The 20000-nt window shown below is 41.2% G+C and overlaps 1 protein-coding gene across 5 annotated transcripts in view; it reads right to left on the bottom strand.

Annotated features, from left to right (window-relative positions):
- arhgef15b (Rho guanine nucleotide exchange factor 15b) overlaps positions 1-20000 on the bottom strand; it is a 30214-nt gene that overhangs the window by 9515 nt on the left and 699 nt on the right. Inside the window, exons 1-8 of one of the 5 annotated variants that reach the window (XM_027165312.2) lie at positions 17968-18111; positions 16072-16539; positions 7490-8242; positions 6383-6434; positions 6232-6290; positions 4650-4912; positions 1980-2140; positions 1708-1860 (exon numbers count right to left, since the gene is read on the bottom strand). In XM_027165312.2, coding sequence (XP_027021113.2) covers positions 1708-1860; positions 1980-2140; positions 4650-4912; positions 6232-6290; positions 6383-6434; positions 7490-8242; positions 16072-16459 — 1829 coding nt within the window. In that variant the 5' untranslated portion in view covers positions 16460-16539; positions 17968-18111. Of the gene's footprint in view, positions 1-1707; positions 1861-1979; positions 2141-4649; positions 4913-6231; positions 6291-6382; positions 6435-7489; positions 8243-13961; positions 14222-16071; positions 16540-17814; positions 17945-17967; positions 18112-20000 lie in introns of those variants that run through there. The other 4 variants (XM_027165311.2, XM_027165313.2, XM_027165310.2 and 1 more) reach the window with 4 other exon arrangements.

Raw genomic sequence — 20000 nt, 5'->3', positions numbered from 1 at the left:
TAAATAAATAATATAATAAGTAAATGTGTTTTAACGCCATATAACATCCCCATGTCATCTTTCTGTTGACATAAACAACTGAACATCACTAATATCAGCTTGCAGTCTTCAAAAAAAATGAAGAATGTTGTGAGGAGTCAGGACACAGGCCTGAAGGACGTGGTTATGAACTGAGTCACCTGCTTAAATTGTTACTGTAAATGTCAACAGGAAGAGACTTTAAAAGTAAGAACAAGTGTGTGATGAAAAAAGTTGCATGACCTAAAAAAACGAGTGATGAGTGATACATGATGATAATTTAGACTTAAACATGAAATGATAGGATTACACATCCAGGAAGGAAATAAATTTATTTCAGACCTTTCATTTTCATGTGAATTGAATAGTGTCATGCATGTCATGTGGCTGGTTCATTCTTTTATCCAGAAATGTTTCCAGAGCAGATTAAAGCTGAGCTCCACCCCAGCTGGAATGAAGCTGCACAGGTAACATGTTTATTTTTGGCAGACAGACTTAGCTACTGTTTCGGAAATTCCCCACTTTCAGACAGAGGAGATTTGAATTTAAATGACATGATGTTCATTCATCCATTCATTTTCTACCGCTTATCCGAACTACCTCGGGTCACGGGGAGCCTGTGCCTATCTCAGGCGTCATCGGGCATCGAGGCAGGATACACCCTGGACAGAGTGCCAACCCATCACATGGCACACACACACACACACACACACACACACTCACACACTACGGACAATTTTCCAGAGATGCCAAACAACCTACCATGCATGTCTTTGGACCGGTAGAGGAAACCGGAGTACCCGGAGGAAACCCCCGAGTCACGGGGAGAACATGCAAACTCCACACACACAAGGCGGAGGCGAGAATCGAACCCCGACCCTGGAGGTGTGAGGCAAACGGTGTGCTAACCACTAAGCCACCGTGTGTGTGTGTGTGTGTGTGTGTGTGTGTGTGTGTGTGTGTGTGTGTGTGTGTGTGTGTGTGTGTGTGTGTGTGTGCAAGTGAGAGCAAGCACAAGTAAGTGAGGGTGTGTGGTGTGTGTGTGTGTGTGTAAGTGAGAGCAAGCACAAGTGAGTGAGGGTGTGTGTGTGTGTGTGTGTGTGTGTGTGTGTGTGTGTGTGTGTGTGTGTGTGTGTGTGTGTAAGTGAGAGCAAGCACAAGTGAGTGAGGGTGTGTTTTAACTTTTAACTTTGGCCTAATTCACATTAAATATATTGTATTTTTAAAATTTCTAAAATTCATATTCAATACAGTTTTCAGCAGAGAATCATATAAAGTTTTTCATTAAAATGTGCAAGCTGGCATTTTTTGTACTTTATTAAAGGTGCAGTCTGTAATTTTTAGTTCTTTATTAAAGTTGCAGCACAAAATGTTTAAGTTCTGTATTAAAGGTGCAGTCTGTGATTTTTAGTTCTTCATTAAAGGTACAGTATGTATTTTTTATTATTTCATTAATGGTGCAGTCTGTAATTTGTATTTCTTTATTTAAAGATGTAGCCTGAATTTTTTCAGTACTTTATTAATTTATATTTCTTTATTAAAAAGGGACAAGCTCTAGTTTTCTGTTATTCATTTAAGGTGCAATCTACACACCTGTGTGTGTGTGTGTGTGTGTGTGTGTGTGTGTGTGTGTGTGTGTGTGTGTGTGTGTGTGTGTGTGTGTGTGTGAGAGAGAGAGATTATTCTTACATAAGCGAGCTGAAGGTCTTCTCCTGGTAAATCTGGTTCCGAACGTAGTCGATGTATGCAGGGAAGTTGTGCTGTGCGTGATAATTAATGACGTCACAGATATCAGTGAGGAGAACACTTTCATCCAGCCGGTCCTCCAGGTCCTTAAGAAACCTGACAAATTCAGCCATGTTTAGTTCATCAAATCTCACAACATTTCCTCAGCAAGACACAATGCCTCACTGTTTTAAAAACTTTTTTAATTGAAAGAAATGTCAGACTCTGTGACTCACTTCTCGCTGACTTCACGGATGCGCAGGATGTTGGAGAAGAGAGTTTTCTTGTCTCGGTTAATAAGATTGTCATTGAGTTCTCGTGACTCCATGAAATGGTCGGTCAGGACACGCAGGGAACGCAAGTAGGACACTTCTGATGTCAAAACCTCGAACATGCTCTAGACATACAAACACAAGACAGGTCAGGAATTTCCACACACACTTCCTCTGCAGTTAGAATCATACAGCAACGCTAGGAAAGGTTAGATCCTGTCCTCGTGTACCTTAAACAACCCCTGGGATTTTAAGCAAGATAACATTTAACATTGAACTTTTCTCCAGAGGCCAAAAAAAAAAAAAAAAAAAGAGTTTGCTCCTATTTGTGTTGTGTCCATGTTGATAATTGTCATTTTGTCATTTCTCAGCCCACAGTGCTGTTAATATGAAGCTTATATGAAAGTAGACGCTCAGGACTTTGTTTCATCAGGATTTCTGTTTTTATCTACAATACTAGAGGTGTTATATTCATAGAAAAGTTCTCTCACTCACTCACTCACTCACTCACTCACTTTCTACCCCTTATCCGAACTACCTCGGGTCACGGGGAGCCTGTGACTATCTCAGGCGTCATCGGGCGTCATGGCAGGATACACCCTAGATGGAGTGCCAACCCATCGCAGGACACACACACACTCTCATTCACTCACACACTACGAACAATTTTCCAGAGATGCCAATCAACCTACCATGCATGTCTTTGGACCGGGGGAGGAAACCGGAGTACCCGGAGGAAACCCCCGAGGCACGTTGAGAACATGCAAACTCCGCACACACAAGGCGGAGGCGGGAATCGAACCCCCAACCCTGGAGGTGTGAGGCGAACGTGCTAACCACTAAGCCACCGTGCCCCCCCGAGAAAAGTTCTAAAAATGGTTATTTTTGAATAATTTTCGATGCCAATTTAACGTTTGAGCCACATATCCAAAATACGGTTAAAACTGCATTCTTCCATCTCAGAAATATTATGCTGTCATTTTCTGTTGCTGAGAGACTGATCAACTCTTCTGTGTTTTGTAAGTCTCTGGGTTGTTGATCGGAGGATCAGGGTTCAACCCCCAGCACAGCCAAGCTGCCACTGCTGGGCCCTTGAGCAAGGCCCTCAACCCTCCCTGCTCCAGGGGTGCTGTATCATAGCTGCCCCTGCACTCTGACCCCAACCTCCTCAGTTGGGGTATGTGAAGAAAAGAATTCCACTGTGCTGTAATGTATATGTGGCGATAATAAAGGCTTCTACTTATTAGAACAAAGTTAAAAGATCACATTACTCCCGTTTTGGAGCCTTGCACTGGCTCCTTGTTAGGTTAAGATTCTGATGCTTACCTACAAAGCCTTACATGGGTTGGCTCCTCAATATTTGGCTGATCTTTTAATTCCTTATATTCCATCTCGCGACCTTCGTTCTTCTGAATCCGGTCTTTTAACTGTTCCTTTAACTCGTTTAAAATCGATGGGAGATAGGGCTTATAACTGTGGAACTGTGTTCATTACTAACTGAGATAAGGCAAGCAACATCTCTTGGCACCTTTAAATCTCAGCTTAAAACTTATTTTTTTAGGGTAGCTTTTAATTTGACTAATTGTAATTTTACATAGTGTTTATTTTATAGTCTATTTTTGTTGCTTTAATTTTAATCTTTATATTATGTGTGTATTTTTGTTGTTTTTATTTTGCTTTTGTAAAGCACTTTGAGATGTTCTTTTAAAGGCGCTATAGAAAATAAAGGTTATTATTATTATTATTTGTATCTTCAGAGTAAATGTTGATATCAAACCCATTTCTGCTCTCTGAGATGCTCAGAGTAGAGGGCTGCATTGGGATTGGGATCCCGCTGGACCCAACGCAAATCTCGCGGGAGCGGGCGGTTTCACCTTTGCCCCGGGCGGGAGTGGGCAGTCAGAAAATTTAGCGCGAGATCCGCGGCGAGATGTAGCCTAATAATAAGAATGGAGATTAGAATCAGCATTAGTATTAGCATTAGTATTAATTTATCTTATTTAAATGCAATCATGTTTAATTCTGTTATTCTGGGCATTAGCCTGAACTAATAATTAGTCTGATCATTTGTATACAATAAAAATTTTCACAAGCTCTCAAGAAAAAATCCGCGGGAGTGGGCGGGAGTGGACACAAACATTGCGGGTGCGGGCGGGAGTGGAACACGCAGCTTGCAGGGGCGGGCGGTCCTGGTCAGAAATTCAGCGGGAGCGGGTGGGTTCGCAGGCCCGCGCAGGGCTCTAGCTCAGAGTGTTCATCTAAAAAGCAGCTCAGATTTATCATCAACACTAAAATTCAGTGTAAGATTCTCGACAGAGGGAAAAGACACACGTGTAAGACACACTGAAAGAAAGTGACTCACTTTAGATCAGACTCACAGAAAGAAAATCCTTCTTGTATTTAAACCGAATGAAAACGTCCCATAATTTCTGTTCTGTTTCCAGCAGAATGAAACGCCAGTGTACAGGTAAAAAAAAAGGTTAATAAACTTTTGCATGCTGAAAAGATTTAGACACGAAGCCTCAGTAGTGTCAGTAATGCTGCTGTATACAAATCTGACTTACTTTTACTTAAAAAAAAATTACTAAATAGTTCTCCATCCATTCTCTATCATGTTTCTCTGTTTTTTATCACCTCCTGGTATTTGACTTCATCTGGCGTGATGGTGTTCAGGATGCCGCTCTCTCGGACAGTAGGCTGGTCCTGCCACAACGTCATCTGAGAAGATACAGGACTGCTTCTCGGACCTTCAGCACCCGAGCCCGAGCCGGTGCTGATCCGCGGGGGTCCGTGATCCATCGGATAATCGGCGCTCGTCTTACTGATGCTACGACACACCGTCTGCCGACGGATCTCCTTCGATATGAAGGTTGCAGTGTAAATCTGGTACAGTAGCTCTGAATTATGAAAGAAAAGTAAACTTAATGTACATGGAATAACTGGCTATTTAAAGCAGCTCTATGTTAAAAATACTGGATATTGAATTAAAGGTGCAGTCTGTAATTTCTTAAAAGAGACCCAGGACCTGTCATAATAGTATAATTTAAGAAATTCTGTGTACACTCAGTGCAGATGAAATTTATTTCTAAACTATAAAAGCAAACATGACATAATACCTTTTAATTCTCAATTAAAGGTGCAGTTTGACATTTTTAAACTCGGTCCCAGCCTTAATTTAGCACCATCAATTCATCGATACACTTAAAATAATTTTAGTATTTACTTTATATGTATGTATCTACATATCAAAGCAATGGATGGCTTTAGATCCTGTTTACCTCAACAGGCCAGATCTAGCTCAAACACCAAAATCCCACCAACCCATCACCCCAGGGGGAAAAAGCTGGTTGTGCCTGAACGCTCAACAGATATGTAGGTCTAAAAAAGGTTGTGGGGTCACTTGGTATAAAAAGACCTACCCATGTTTACATTACCTTTACATTTCAGAGATGGGGATCATTACTAACTGCCCCTTTAAATCAATCCCTACACCAGCTATTTAAAACAGACTTTAAAGTAAGTATCGATCATGCTGAAACACCATTTGGATGCAAAACAATAAAGTGCTTTGTAAGAGGTACAGCATTTGGATTTACACCCCAACGCTGTGGAATTCTTGAATCTGATTGGTCAGAAAGGGTTTGTATTAACAAAGACTTTTTCATGTTTTTTTTTTGTTTCTTTCTTCTATAATATTTGGGTTTTTTTCTTTAAATGTGTTTGTAATTTGTTGTTGCATTCAATTACTTTTCATTCTTCTTTAAATGTGCAGTCTGTAATTTGTACTCCGTCATTAAAGGTGCAGTCTGTAACTTTTTACTTCTTTATTAAAAGGTGCAGTTTATAATTTTTACTTCTTCATTAAAGATGCAGTCTGTAACTTTTACCTCTTCATTAATGGTAAATTCTATTATTTTTACTTCATTAAAGGTGCAGTCTGTAATTTTTAATTCGTCACTAAAGGTGCCATCTATGATTTTTACTTTTTCATTAAAGGTTAAGTCTATAATATTGACTTCTTTGTTAAAGGTGCAGTCGGTAATTTGTGGTTCTTCTTTAAAGGTGTAGTTTGTACAGTCTGTGTCAGTGCTTTGGGGTAAAAGCTGTAAATTTACAATTTTTTTAAACATAACTTTTATAATTGATCAATTGCTTAGTGAAAGGAAATACTATACTAAAGGAATAAGAAAGAAATAAAAAGCCAAAGCATGTGTACCTTCTGGCATATGAGCCTCCATATCAACCGACTTCTGTCGAGAGAGTGCAGCAGAGCGTCTGGGAACAAAAGAAAATAATACAGAATTATGCAGAAAGTCCATTTAAGGAAACTTGTAGAACTATGCCGAATATATGAGGGATGTTATTACCTTGGCTCCTTGTTTTCAGCATCTCCACCACTGCTTTGTTCATCTTCCCCTGCTTTTTTCAACAACAGTAAAAAGAAATTAGAAATGACAAAGAAAATAAAAAAATCAGTGTATCGTCACCAACATTAGTATAAAGTGATCGTTATTAATGCCGGTTCAGTCTGTCATTTTTGTTTTTTCTTTAAATGTGCAGTTTGTAATTTTTATTTATTCATTAAAGGTGCAGTCTGTGATTTTTTTTTTCAGTTTTTCACTGTGGGTGTGGTCTGTAATTGTTAGTTATTTACTAAAGGTGCATTCTGGAATTTTTTGTTATTTGTTAAAGATGCAGTCTGTTATTTTTACTTCTTAATTAAAGCTGCAGCATGTAATTTTTCATTAAATGGGCAGTTTGCATGGTGGAAAATAAGTAGAAATCAAGAGGTTTGTGTCCAAAAAGTTTTGCAAACAGATGCTTAAAGAGCTCCTCAAGTGCTCAAACAGCTCATTCACGTTTATTCATTCATTCATTCATTCATTCATTCATTCATTTTCTACCGCTTATCCGAACTCCTCGGGTCACGGGGAGCCTGTGCCTATCTCAGGCGTCATCGGGCATCGAGGCAGGATACACCCTGGACGGAGTGCCAACCCATCACAGGGCACACACACACTCTCATTCACTCACACACACACACACACACACTACGGACAATTTCCCAGAGATGCCAATCAACCTACCATGCATGTCTTTGGACCGGGGGAGGAAACCGGAGTACCCGGAAAAAACCCCCGAGGCACGGGGAGAACATGCAAACTCCACACATACAAGGCGGAGGCGGGAATCGAACCCCCAACCCTGGAGGTGTGAGGAGAACGTGCTAACCACTAAGCCACCATGCCCCCCCCCCCCCAATTCACGTTTAAATTAATAATAAACAAATTTTAGAGAAATTTAAACTAAAATTCTATTTTTTAAACATTGTTGAATCTGTATTATGGACATATTGTGCATGGATCACCTGCTGTAAAATCGTTGTTACTATGGCGACCAGAAGCAGGACTAACCAGTATTTTAAGAGTAATTAAGCATTGATTATTAACAGTGTTAGGCTTTTTTTGAGTCACCTTTACTTATCAGATTGAGATTGCTCAGGCGTCTGTCGTTGGAGGCTCTGGCTGGAGGAAGCGGCGGAGGACGAACCGGCTGCAGGTGATCGCCAGATCCGTTATCTGCGGAAGACAGCTTTGGCATTTGGGATGCTTCTATAAGTGGCAATAGAGGAACTCTTCTGGGAATGCATCGACCTCTGGGTTTATCCAGAGGCATTCGAGGTGGGACGGCAGGAGGACATTTATTCACTTGGATTTCAGGCATGGTCAGATTTTTCTCCATTGTCTGTTTGCAAGGAGTTATCAACTCAATCGTGGCTTCATAAATGGACTCCTCATCTGACGCAGAGTGGGTCTTATTGAGGTGCGGAGGCAGAAAGTTGATAGATTTAAGCACAGCCTCGGGACCGGGGTCGGATTTCCTCCTCAGCTGTCGCTCGATGATATTCAGCGTCGCCTTGAACCTGCTTTTACTGTTGTCCTGGGATTCGTTCAGGCTGTAATCTGACTCTGAAGACACGCTCTGATACAGCTCTGGTTCTGGTTCATCGTCTTCGCTCTCGCTCGATTCCTCGGGGACCAATTCTTCGTCCGAACATTTGAGCTCCTCTTTCCCTTCCTCGTCCTGCTTCTCGGATGCCTGCACCCACACCAGCTTCATGCCAGGACGCTGCAAGTGACACACACAAGTGCAGTTCTTCTCACAGCTCGGTTCCTGATCTGACCTCCACCTCGCGCCCTGCTGCTCCACCTCTTTTCCATCCGGGGCTGAGAAAGTGAGAAAACAAGAAGATCGGTCAAAAGTTTTAACACCCAGTCATGACGCATTTCTTTGTATTATCTTCCAAGAATAAAGAAGACATAATTATTATACCACTATGAAAATAAACACAAGAAATACCAAAAATATATTAAGAAAAACATTTGGACAGCATTTCTGATGAAGCTCTACACACTCCTAGCACCTTTTCAAACATTCATTCATTCATTTTCTACCGCTTATCCGAACTACCTCGGGTCACGGGGAGCCTGTCCCTATCTCAGGCGTCATCGGGCATCGAGGCAGGATACACCCTGGACGGAGTGCCAACCCATCGCAGGGCACACACACACTCTCATTCACACACACACACACACACACACACTACGGACAATTTTCCAGAGATGCCAATCAACCTACTATTCATGTCTTTGGACCGGGGGAGGAAACCGGAGTACCCGGAGGAAACCCCCGAGGCACGGGGAGAACATGCAAACTCCACACACACAAGGCGGAGGTGGGAATCGAACCCCCAACCCTGGAGGTGTGAGGTGAACGTGCTAACCATTAAGCCACCGTGCCCCCCTACCTTTTCAAACGGCTTTATAAAATATAAAGCTTTATAAAACAGCTTTTCAAACAGCGAGTGAAATTCTTTCTTCACACATCAAGTTTGGATCTTTGGGTTAGAGCGCAGGATAGAGCACAATACAGCATCCTGGAGGGTTAAGGGCCTTGCTCAAGGGCCCAACAGTGGCACTTGAGCCACCACTGAATGACGAGTGACATGTGACATGGTCAAGTGACCGACTGAATAACCTCCCATACAGTCTGCATACACACACTCATGTATAACATTCAGCCAAAGCAGCTTACAAAACTAATTGAAAGGCCCTTTTCCCCCCCAAATGGCAGTGCTGAGATTATAACCTTGTGACTTTCCAGTGAGTCTCGCAATCCCTTATGCTGCCTTTGGAATTATAAAAAATACGAGTTTTCCACTAGGACATTTCACATAAATACGACTGGGAATTTTTAATACCTCAGTTTCTAGTCCTAAACTTTTCAATGTTCTAAATGAGATTAATTATTAGTGCTTGCCATTTTGTTCACATCGATTTACGCAGATTTACGTAGCAATCGGTCTACGTAGCAATCGGTCTACGTATCTTGTACATTTTTAGTCAGTTTAATAAGTATTAATAAACCTGACCATGTTTCGTGTCCTGCACAAAACACCAAAGCATGTGAACACGACCTGCTCGTAATTCCCCAGTCTTAACCCCTGAGTTGTGTGTGCATGTTCGCAGGCCACGAACGTGACGATTTAAAATGCCTTCTTAAGAAAATGTGGTCCAGCGTGTGTATATATCTGGAACCGTACTTCAGCTGTTGATCATTTCTGCTGTAAAGAAAGCTTGTAAAGGCCCCGAGTGCACTGCAGAAACCTCAACAGTAATGAAGACTAATCTCTTTGTCAAATCCTTTAATCCAGGTGCTTTTTGTGTAAGAAACAGCAAATAACAACGAATCCTTCAGGACAAAGTATTACCAAACTGTGCTTAACTTTCACTGTGAAGGAAACTTGTAGGATGCTTGACATGGTAAGGCTTTGTGAAGGAAATTTTTCCATTTAGGAAAGAAGTCTCGGGTGTCAGCAGATTTTTTTTTTCGTCTTTGTTGTTAAAGCTAAGCGATAACAGGAGCGATAACAGGAACTCGCTTGTTCGGTTGACGTTTTGTAACATTTAACATTAGCATTTTATGTACAGGAACCTTAGACTAGTACAGGGTTCCTCTGAAAACAGCTTCAATCCCTCATGGATTCCACAAGATCCGTGTTACTGGAGCAGACGATTACATCGTTTAGATGCTCCAACTCTTTTAGGTGAACTTTCATGCTGTGAATCTCTTCCACATCCACCACAAGATGTTCTACTGGATTCAGGTGACTGGGAAGATCACAGAGGAACCCGTGAAACCAGTCTGAGATGCCTTTTGCTCTGACATGCGGTGTGTAATGATTATTATCAGGAAGTAGCCATACTCTATGTTGCCATCAATCAGAACTGATGAATGATTGGTATTAACATTCCGAAGTGTGCCTAGAAAACAATCCCGACACCATTACACCGTCTACACCACCCTAGACTGCTGACTCATGGCAGGTTGAGTCACGATGTTGGTGCCAAAATCTAACCACAACAGCAGAAATCCAGATTCATCAGACCATCTTCAACCATGCAGCTTTGGTGTCCACTGCAGTCCAGCGTTCTGTTCTTGGCTGACAGATGCTTGCTTTTATGAAGATCTCAGCATATTAACAGCTAGAGAACAACTCAAACCAGCCCCTCTGGCTCCAGCAAACAAGCCACAATGAGTCAAAATAACAGAGGCAGTGAACGTTACCCAAAGTTGCTTTACGTATATGCATGATGTTATCCGATGCTCTGTTGCTACATGATTAGGTAACTGCATGAATGTGTAGGTGAGTCTGGGTGTTCCTAATAAATTGCCCCGTGAGAGTAAAGGTTTTGAAGGCTGATACATCTGCTTCATTACTAACACACTGATTTATTATGTATATCTTCGAAAAGAATCGGTTTGAACATAACTTCCACCAAAAAGTTGTCCGACTACGACGACACCGTTGCAAACCTCCATACCCTCGATCCTGTTTACACCCCAAACACACACACACACTCACACACACACACACACACACAAATCCCTCATTCCTTACTCCCAGCTGCTCAGACTTCCTCCAGAAACAGCAAATATTTTTCTTACCGTGCATTTCGTCAAGAAGATGAGCAATCCCACTGAGAGAACGGATCCACCGGTGCATAAACACTCTACTACCAAATAAACACTGCTCTGAGAAGTTATCAGTCAACTAATAAAACATTATCCTGAAATATTTAGGTATTTAAAGTGAAATGTATGATCTGCTGAAGACCAGCGGCAGGACGGTGCTGCTAGAAGCCACTGTCCATGACAACTCGACTGAGAAGAAACTGCTCGACGCCCTGCTGAACCTGAACGACTGGGTGCGTGGGTCCGAGATAAAGAACCAGATAGAAGATCGGTATTTAACGACTAGATTGTGCTAGCTAGAAACAGTAGTCAAATTGTAGTCAATAGTAGTCTAATTGAAGGTATGGTCCATTTCCTCATCCATACTTTCATTAAGACTTTAATTAAACAATGTTGTATTTTTCCACTAAATTCCTCATTCACACTGACATGCATTTTATATATATATATATATATATATTATTTGCTTACACAATACGATACCATATATATAATCCATAACTAATTTGGGTATATACAATATATACATTAATTTATTTATGACTAGCACTTGCACATATATATATTACTTCTATTTATACCTGTTTTGTTTTTTCTATTATTCTTTTGATATTCTATTCTATTATTAAACAACATAATCTATCATCCCATCTATCTATCTATCTTTCCATCTTTCCTATCTGTCTGTCTGTCTGTCTATCTTTCCTGTCTGTCTGTCTATCTTTCCTGTCTGTCTGTCTGTCTCTCTGTCTATCTTTCCTGTCTGTCTGTCTGTCTGTCTATCTTTCCTGTCTGTCTGTCTGTCTATCTTTCCTGTCTGTCTGTCTGTCTGTCTGTCTGTCTATCTTTCCTGTCTGTCTGTCTGTCTATCTTTCCTGTCTGTCTGTCTGTCTGTCTATCTTTCCTGTCTGTCTGTCTGTCTTTCCTGTCTGTCTGTCTGTCTCTCTGTCTATCTTTCCTGTCTGTCTGTCTGTCTGTCTGTCTATCTTTCCTGTCTGTCTGTCTGTCTGTCTATCTTTCCTGTCTGTCTGTCTGTCTGTCTGTCTGTCTATCTTTCCTGTCTATCTTTCCTGTCTGTCTGTCTGTCTTTCCTGTCTGTCTGTCTGTCTATCTTTCCTGTCTGTCTGTCTGTCTGTCTGTCTGTCTATCTTTCCTGTCTGTCTGTCTGTCTGTCTATCTTTCCTGTCTGTCTGTCTGTCTGTCTGTCTATCTTTCCTGTCTGTCTGTCTGTCTGTCTATCTTTCCTGTCTGTCTGTCTGTCTGTCTGTCTATCTTTCCTGTCTGTCTGTCTGTCTGTCTGTCTATCTTTCCTGTCTGTCTATCTTTCCTGTCTGTCTGTCTGTCTGTCTGTCTGTCTGTCTATCTCTCTGTCTGTCTATCCAAAAGGTATCTGAGTGTAAATGAAATGAAAACAAAGTGCCCACACATCACATGGGCTGCTATAATAGCGACACACCGACTGCCCACGACATTCTTCTCGTTTCCTCTACAATCCTGGACTAGTTGAAATTGTCTTCATGCAGAATCACTTCCTGTACCGAGTCCTGACAGACTGCTTAATTATTATTTACCGTTTGTAAAATGAAACCAGTCGGAAAGCATCAAGAAAAGCAAGGGCTGTTTTTATGCTAGTTTTACAGGATTTCTGCTGTCCAGCAGTGAACCTGAGGTTAATGACGTCTGTGTCAGGTTTGCACTGGGATCCTGTTAAAAAAGTTAGAGTAACATCCAAAAAAGCCAAGTGGGAATTTTGTGCCCCACTTACAGTCCTGCAGCCATAAATCAACCAGCTCATTATATACAGACCCCCCCCCCTTCACTGTCTCTCTCTCTCTCTCCCCCTCTATCTCAGTCTCACTATTTCTATATCTGTCTGTCTATCTCTCTCTTGCCCTCTCTCTCAGTCTCACTCTGTCCCTCTCTATCTTTCTGACTCTCTCTATCTCTCTCTCTCTCTCTACCTCTATCTGTCTAGCTCTCTCTCAGTCTCACTATTTCTATCTCTGTCTGTGTATCTCTCTCTTGCTCTCAGTCTGTCTCACTCTCTCTCTCTCACACTCTCTCTCTCGCTCTGTCTCACTCTATGTGTCACACTCTTTCTCTCTATCTGTCCGTCTAGCTCTCTCTCTCTCTCTCTCTCTCTCTCTCTCTCTCTCTCTTCTCCACTCTCTGTTGTTAATAATTACACACCTTCAGACAACATCAAGTAGGGCAAAGCAGAAGCTGTTGGAGGAAACACCAGCAAGCACAAACATATACAGGGAAGTACGACAAATTAAATGTGACCCTGTTAGTACTTTATATAAATGTATACAGATGCCAGCTTTCACTTTCACTCTTTCACACCCACAATAAAAGGATTCAATAAAAAATAAAACACACACACAAAAAAAAACCTCTAAATGCTGATAAGATACACATCCGGATTCAAGGAACTCCAAACAAGGGATTGGAAATAAAAAAAAAAATTTAAAAAAAAGCTAAAACCTGAACGGTTCTTCGGTTTGTCCTGCAACAGAACCCAAAAAGTCCAAACAACCCCGACCTGCGACGGAGAATCAGAGAAAAACAATTTCTTTCCAAATAATGAATAATGGAATTTTTAATTCCTTAAAAAGATTAAAGAATTATCATTTTAGAAAAAAAATTAATCCTGAAAATATATTTAAAAAAAAAAAAAAAAACAATCTATTTTTTTATCATTTCAAATTTCTGTGTAAAAAAATAGAAGTTCATCTCTGTAGCAGATCTTTGTACTTTCTTGCCTAATTTACTGTGCTAAAATATTTTGGAGGGTGGATTCACTTTTAAGGAATTCTTAAAAACTTAACCAATGATTTTCTGACGTAGACATTCAGTTTTATATAAAAAAAAAAACGGGAAAAAAAAAAACGCTTTCTCAGAACCTACATCTTGTCTGGTGTTTTTTGTGTCGTTCTCCTCTGCTGATTAAATCATTATTGGTCGTCTTTGTGGCCTCGTCACGCCTAAACGCCCGTGGCCACTGTCCTATAACGCTCTTAGAGCTGGCACTTAGCAGCGCTGTCACTTTCTTCTGCACTGAGCCTCTGTGTTGAGATGATCCTCCATCATCCACAGCTTCCAGAACGTTCTGTTTAATCTTACTCAGCTTTCTCTTTATGCTCTCAGCCATTTCTATACAATGCTATAAAGACAGAACACCATCGACTGAACTGTTCGGTGTCGAGCTACTCGATGTTTAAAGTCTTATCAGAGTAGTGTTTCAAGGCCAAAGTCACAGCAATAAAGGAGTAAACGTACAAACAGAAAAACCCGAGTGATTTATTCGTCCATAATGAGCTCAGCTGCTCGCTGGCAAAGTCCCAAACTGCTCCATAACCTGCACTCAGAAACTGTCTTAAATATTTCATAGATAAATGATGGAGGTTTGTCCGAGCTCTGCTGTCTTCGCTGCCTTTACTCTCTCTTTAGACATTACAGGAAAATAATCAACAATAATCAACAATGTTTTTTTAATTGTTATTTTAATTGTTTTTAATTGTTATTTTAATTGTTTTTAATTGTTATAGTTACATTTAACATCCACTAAACAAGCAGCAGCTGTACATGAGTCCTGTTTATAAAGATACCTGATATTTTACACTACAATCAAAATACATTTATGTAGAGTGATTTACTCGTTTATGGGTTTTTTGTGTGTTTTCTCTGTGTGTGTGAGAGAGAGAGACAGTAAGTGTGTGTGTGTGCGTGTGTGTGTGTGTGTGTGCGTGTGTGTGTGTGCGTGTAAGTGATTGTGTGTGTGTGTGCGTGCGTGCGAGTAAGTGATTGTGTGTGTGTGTGTGTGTGTGTGTGTGTTTGTGTGTATGTGAGTAAGTGAGTGTGTGTGTATGTGAGTAAGTGAATGTGTGTGTGTATGTGTGTGTAAGTGATTGTGTGTGTGTGTGTGTAAGTGATTGTGTGTGTGTGTGTGTGTGTGTGTGTGTGTGTGTGTGTGTGTGTGTGTTTGTGTGTATGTGAGTAAGTGATTGTGTGTGAGTAAGTGAGTGTGTGTGTATGTGAGTAATTGAATGTGTGTGTGTGTGTATGTGTGTGTAAGTGATTGTGTGTGTGTGTGTAAGTGATTGTGTGTGTGTGTGTGTAAGTGATTGTGTGTGCGTGTGTGTGTGTGTGTGTGTGTGTGAGTGAGTAAGTGATTGTGTGTGATTGTGTGTGTGTGAGTGACTAAGTGATTGTGTGCATGATTGTGTGTGTCTGTGTGTAAGTGATTGTGTGTGTGAGTAAGTGATTGTGTGTGTGTGTGTGTGTGTGTGTGTGTGTGTGTGTGTGTGTGTGTGTGTGTGTGTGAGAGAGTAAGTGAGTGTGTGTGTGTGTGTGTGTGTGTGTGTGTGTGTGTGTGTGTGTGTGTGTAAGTGATTGTGTGTTTGTGTGTGTGAGTAAGTGATTGTGTGTGTGTCTGTGTGTGTGTGTGTGTGTGTGTGTGTGTGTGTGTGTGTGTGAGTAAGTGATTGTGTGTGCGTGTGTGTGTGTGTGTGTGTGTGAGTGAGTAAGTGATTGTGTGTGATTGTGTGTGTGTGAGTGACTAAGTGATTGTGTGCATGATTGTGTGTGTCTGTGTGTAAGTGATTGTGTGTGTGAGTAAGTGATTGTGTGTGTGTGTGTGTGTGTGTGTGTGTGTGTGTGTGTGTGTGTGTGTGTGTGTGTGAGAGAGTAAGTGAGTGTGTGTGTGTGTGTGTGTGTGTGTGTGTGTGTGTGTGTGTGTAAGTGATTGTGTGTTTGTGTGTGTGAGTAAGTGATTGTGTGTGTGTCTGTGTGTCTGTGTGTGTGTGTGTGTGTGTGTGTGTGTGTGTGTGAGTAAGTGATTGCGTGTGTGTGTGTGTGTGTGAGTAAGTGATTGCGTGTGTGTGTGTGTGTGTGTGTGTGTGTGTGTGTGTGTGTGAGTAAGTGATTGCGTGTGTGTGTGTGTGTGTGTGAGTAAGTGATTGCGTGTGTGTGTGTGTGTGTGTGTGTGTGTGTGTGTGTGTGTTTGTTAAAGCTCTACCTGATCGTGTACCATCTGTGGCATCTCCTGAGGCTGAGTTCTGCTCTGTGTCTTTTCTCAGGGACTGGCGTCTCTTCAGGGGCAGCGGTGGCGGCCGTTCAGTCTCTGCCGGAGGAAGAGTCCTGGTTTTAAGTCTGGGTCTGACTGTAGGCGCTCGCTTCGCTTTCTTTTTAGATCCAGCTTCACTCGCAGGACTCAAAGCAGGAAGCTTAACATCATGATGGTTAAACTTGGAGACGATCTCATGAACTTTCCCACTGTTTTTATTCAGCGAGTCCTTGTCTGTGAGAGGTGTGTCTGAGGTGTTTGTGTTGGGTTTGGATGGGACTACGGGTTTCTGTTTAAGTTCAGGTTTGGGAGGCGGTTGCGCTGCTTCCAGAGTCGACATGATACTACGAGCAGGAATTAACCACGGAGCATGAAACTGGAGCAGACGGTCACTCTACGGAAGAGTTTCCCAGCTTCATCCTGCAGGAAAAGGACATTTCAGTGACGACAAGAAGTGTATGAGTATTCATTCATTCATGTTCTACCGCTTATCCGAACTTCTTGGGTCACGTGCAGCCTGTGCCTATCTCAGGGGTCATCGGGCATTGAGGCAGGATACACCCTGGACGGAGTGCCAACCCATCACAGGGCACACACACACTCTCATTCACTCACACACACACACACACACTACAGACAATTTTCCAGAGATGCCAATCAACCTACCATGCATGTCTTTGGACCAGGGGAGGAAACCGGAGTACCCGGAGGAAACCCCCGAGGCACGGGGAGAACATGCAAACTCCACACACACAAGGCGGAGGCGGGAATCGAACCCCCAACCCTGGAGGTGTGAGGAGAACGTGCTAACCACTAAGCCACCGTGTCCCCCCTGTGTATGAGTATGAATAACGCAAAAAAGAAGAACTTCTTGCAAACTGTAAAATACTTTGAACTTCTATTTGATCACTAATTCATGATTTATATTTCAATCAAATTAATTAATCCATACACAATTAAAACAATGTGTTAGTCAGAAACCATGGAGACTGACACTGGAGACTCCTTCCTTCACTTCCTGAAAACTATACACGTGTTTACAAAAAGTCCCTCTGAAGGAGCTGTTGATATGGAAACTGTGACCACTGCGCGTGCATTAATATAAACCTGCGATCTGCAGTTGCACGACAGTCCGAATTCTGACCAATCAGAATCCAGGAGTTAAGTGTTGTAGAATAAAGAGATTAAAAATATATGATGCTGACTTGACAGGGTTGCCAGGTTTTTGTAATACGATTACACTATATGGTTAACGTATAACAGTTATATACGTATTTCACTTTTAAGTAACACGTGTAAGAATAACAAGGTCTCTAAAAGTGATATATATATTAAATGATTAAATGACAATTTTTTTTTAATTTCACGTGCAAATAATTTATCGCTCTTTTTTTAATTATTTCCTCTCTTGACGTGAATCGTAGTCAAATCGGCTTACATGCACGTATTTGTGTCTACACACGTACTATTTTTGAAGGCAACAAAAAATGCTAAATATGCTAAACAACCTGTTAAACTTTTTTTGAAGAGAAAAAAAAAACATGCGCACAAAAATGATCATTATTCAAAGACCTGGCAACCGCTGACTCTGTCGTTACCTATATTTTATGATTTCGTTCATTATCATCATAATAAAAAGCAGATTATTATTTAAATGATTCGGATTATCCGGATGTTCGCTGCAGGTTGTCTTACACCGTCTCGAACCCTCGGTGATGGCAGTATTTCTATCCATTATTTCTGGATGCACATGTAACGATGACACGGTTCACCGACACCGACGTGTCTTGATATTTTCACTTCTCATGCTCTTGCTCAAGCTTTTTTTAGGGGAAAAGGGCGTTTCACCTTTGGCCGTGTATTCTGGCAGCGCCGAGGTTTTCCGTACTGAACTTTGGATCTGCTCCGTTTGAGTCATTTCCCAAACGAGTCTGACGAGTTGCTGTACTTTTACTCCAGAGTCACGCTTTTGCCCCAAGTGTACACGCAATCCTACAACAAAAAGGTTGTTTACAGAAAGACTGCTTTACTCGTGCGCTCTCTCTCTCTCTCTCTCTCTCTCTCTCTCTCTCTCTCTCTCTCTCTGTTTGATTCTCTCTCTCTCTCTCTCTCTCTCTCTCTCTCTCTCTCTGTTTGCTTCTCTCTCTCTCTGTCTGTCTGCTTCTCTCTCTTGCTTACTCTCTGTCTCTGTCTCTCTCTCTCTCTCTGTCTGTCTGCTTCTCTCTCTTGCTTACTCTCTGTCTCTCTCTCTCTTCTCTCTCTCTCTGTCTCTATCTCTCTCTGTGTCTGTCTGTCTCCCTTTCTGTCTCTCTCTCTCCGTGTGCGCGTCTCTCTCTGTCTGCTTCTCTCTCTCTGTCTCTCTCTCTCTCTCTCTGTCTGTCTGTCTCTCTCTGTCTCTCTCTCTCTGTCTGTCTGTCTCTCTCTGTCTGTCTCTCTCTGTCTCTCTCTCTCTGTCTGTCTGCTTCTCTCTCTTGCTTACTCTCTGTCTCTCTTCTTTCTCTCTGTCTCTCTCTCTGTCTCTATCTCTCTCTGTGTCTGTCTGTCTCCCTTTCTGTCTCTCTGTGTGTGTGTGTGTGTGTGTGTGTGTGCGTGTCTCTCTGTCTGCGTGTCTCTGTCTGCGTGTCTCTGTCTGCTTCTCTCTCTCTCTCTCTCTCTCTCTCCTGCTTATTCTCTCTCTTTCTTTCTCTCTTACTCTCTCTCATCCACATTCTTTTTTCTTCTTTTTCTCATGTTTCATCACGCAACACGATGTTACACCTGCCACACCTGAAACTACATTTATTATCACTTCTGAGAAGTCACACACAGCCACTGCCTCACCCTTTTCTCCTAGAGCAAAGGAAACTCCCAGCCTTGGACTTGTGGATCTTCTGTTTGCTCGCTGCTTTCGTGTGCACCTGAATAAGGTCCTTTATTAACTATCGCACGAATAAAAATTGTTTTTTGCAGCCGACGTAAAAAATTAACCAGGAATTCAATCACCTTTGGGTTGTGTGTCGATTTGACATAAGTCTGATTTGAACAAAGTATCATAGCCTGTTATAATAGTGACCAGGACAGAATTAGTTACAGGAAAATAACTAGAGGAAAATCTGGTACTACTTCCTGGAATCACTTCCATTTCCTGCAACATCAGCAAGCTTTACTTTTTCTGCAAGTTAAAAATATAGTAACGCTTCTGTATGAAATAACATTTTAACATAATAACACAGGTATGTTTATGCTTACGTTTATGTTTATTATTGTTATTACTATTATTATTGGGAATGAGAAGTTGCTATAGCAACAATAGCCTATTAGAATGAGTGCCTTAAAGCCACACTGCTTCATAGAGAATTGAAAGTAGATAGAAAATAGATTATTAATTGGTTAATAATAAACAATTCATTAATTATAATTTATTGGTTTGTACCAATGCAAAATGTAGCTGTAATGTATCATGCAGAAATAATGGGAAAAAAATTGCATTAAATTGGACATAGTTATGAGCTCAGTTGATTGACAGTTTTAGCTTAACTTTTATAGAAGGTCAGGGACAATTTTTCAGACTCTTCGCTCTGTCGATGACCAATGACACTATTTTGACTATTTATTAGAGATGTATAGCTTTTTATTTTTTAATTCTCGAGTCGATATTATATCTAGACATTGTTTTGGATTTTAAAAACTCTGTAATAAATATAACTGCTTAAATGATAGTTAGTTATTAAGCAAGTGATTTATTGTTGGTGCAAAATAAAAATGAATGTTTTGGACTCATTCCAGATGAAATCTGTGCAGATGGGAGCTTTGATGGGAAAAAAGATTATTAATTGTTTATGTTTATGGTTTATTCAGTTTTGGTTTAAAGCAGTACAAAAAATAATCAAAATATATAATTA

Source organism: Tachysurus fulvidraco, chromosome 8 (genome assembly GCF_022655615.1).
Source record: "Tachysurus fulvidraco isolate hzauxx_2018 chromosome 8, HZAU_PFXX_2.0, whole genome shotgun sequence".
Classification (NCBI taxonomy): domain Eukaryota; kingdom Metazoa; phylum Chordata; class Actinopteri; order Siluriformes; family Bagridae; genus Tachysurus; species Tachysurus fulvidraco.
The sequence above is the reverse complement of the archived record's forward strand: the minus strand, read 5'-3'. Positions and strand labels throughout refer to the sequence as shown.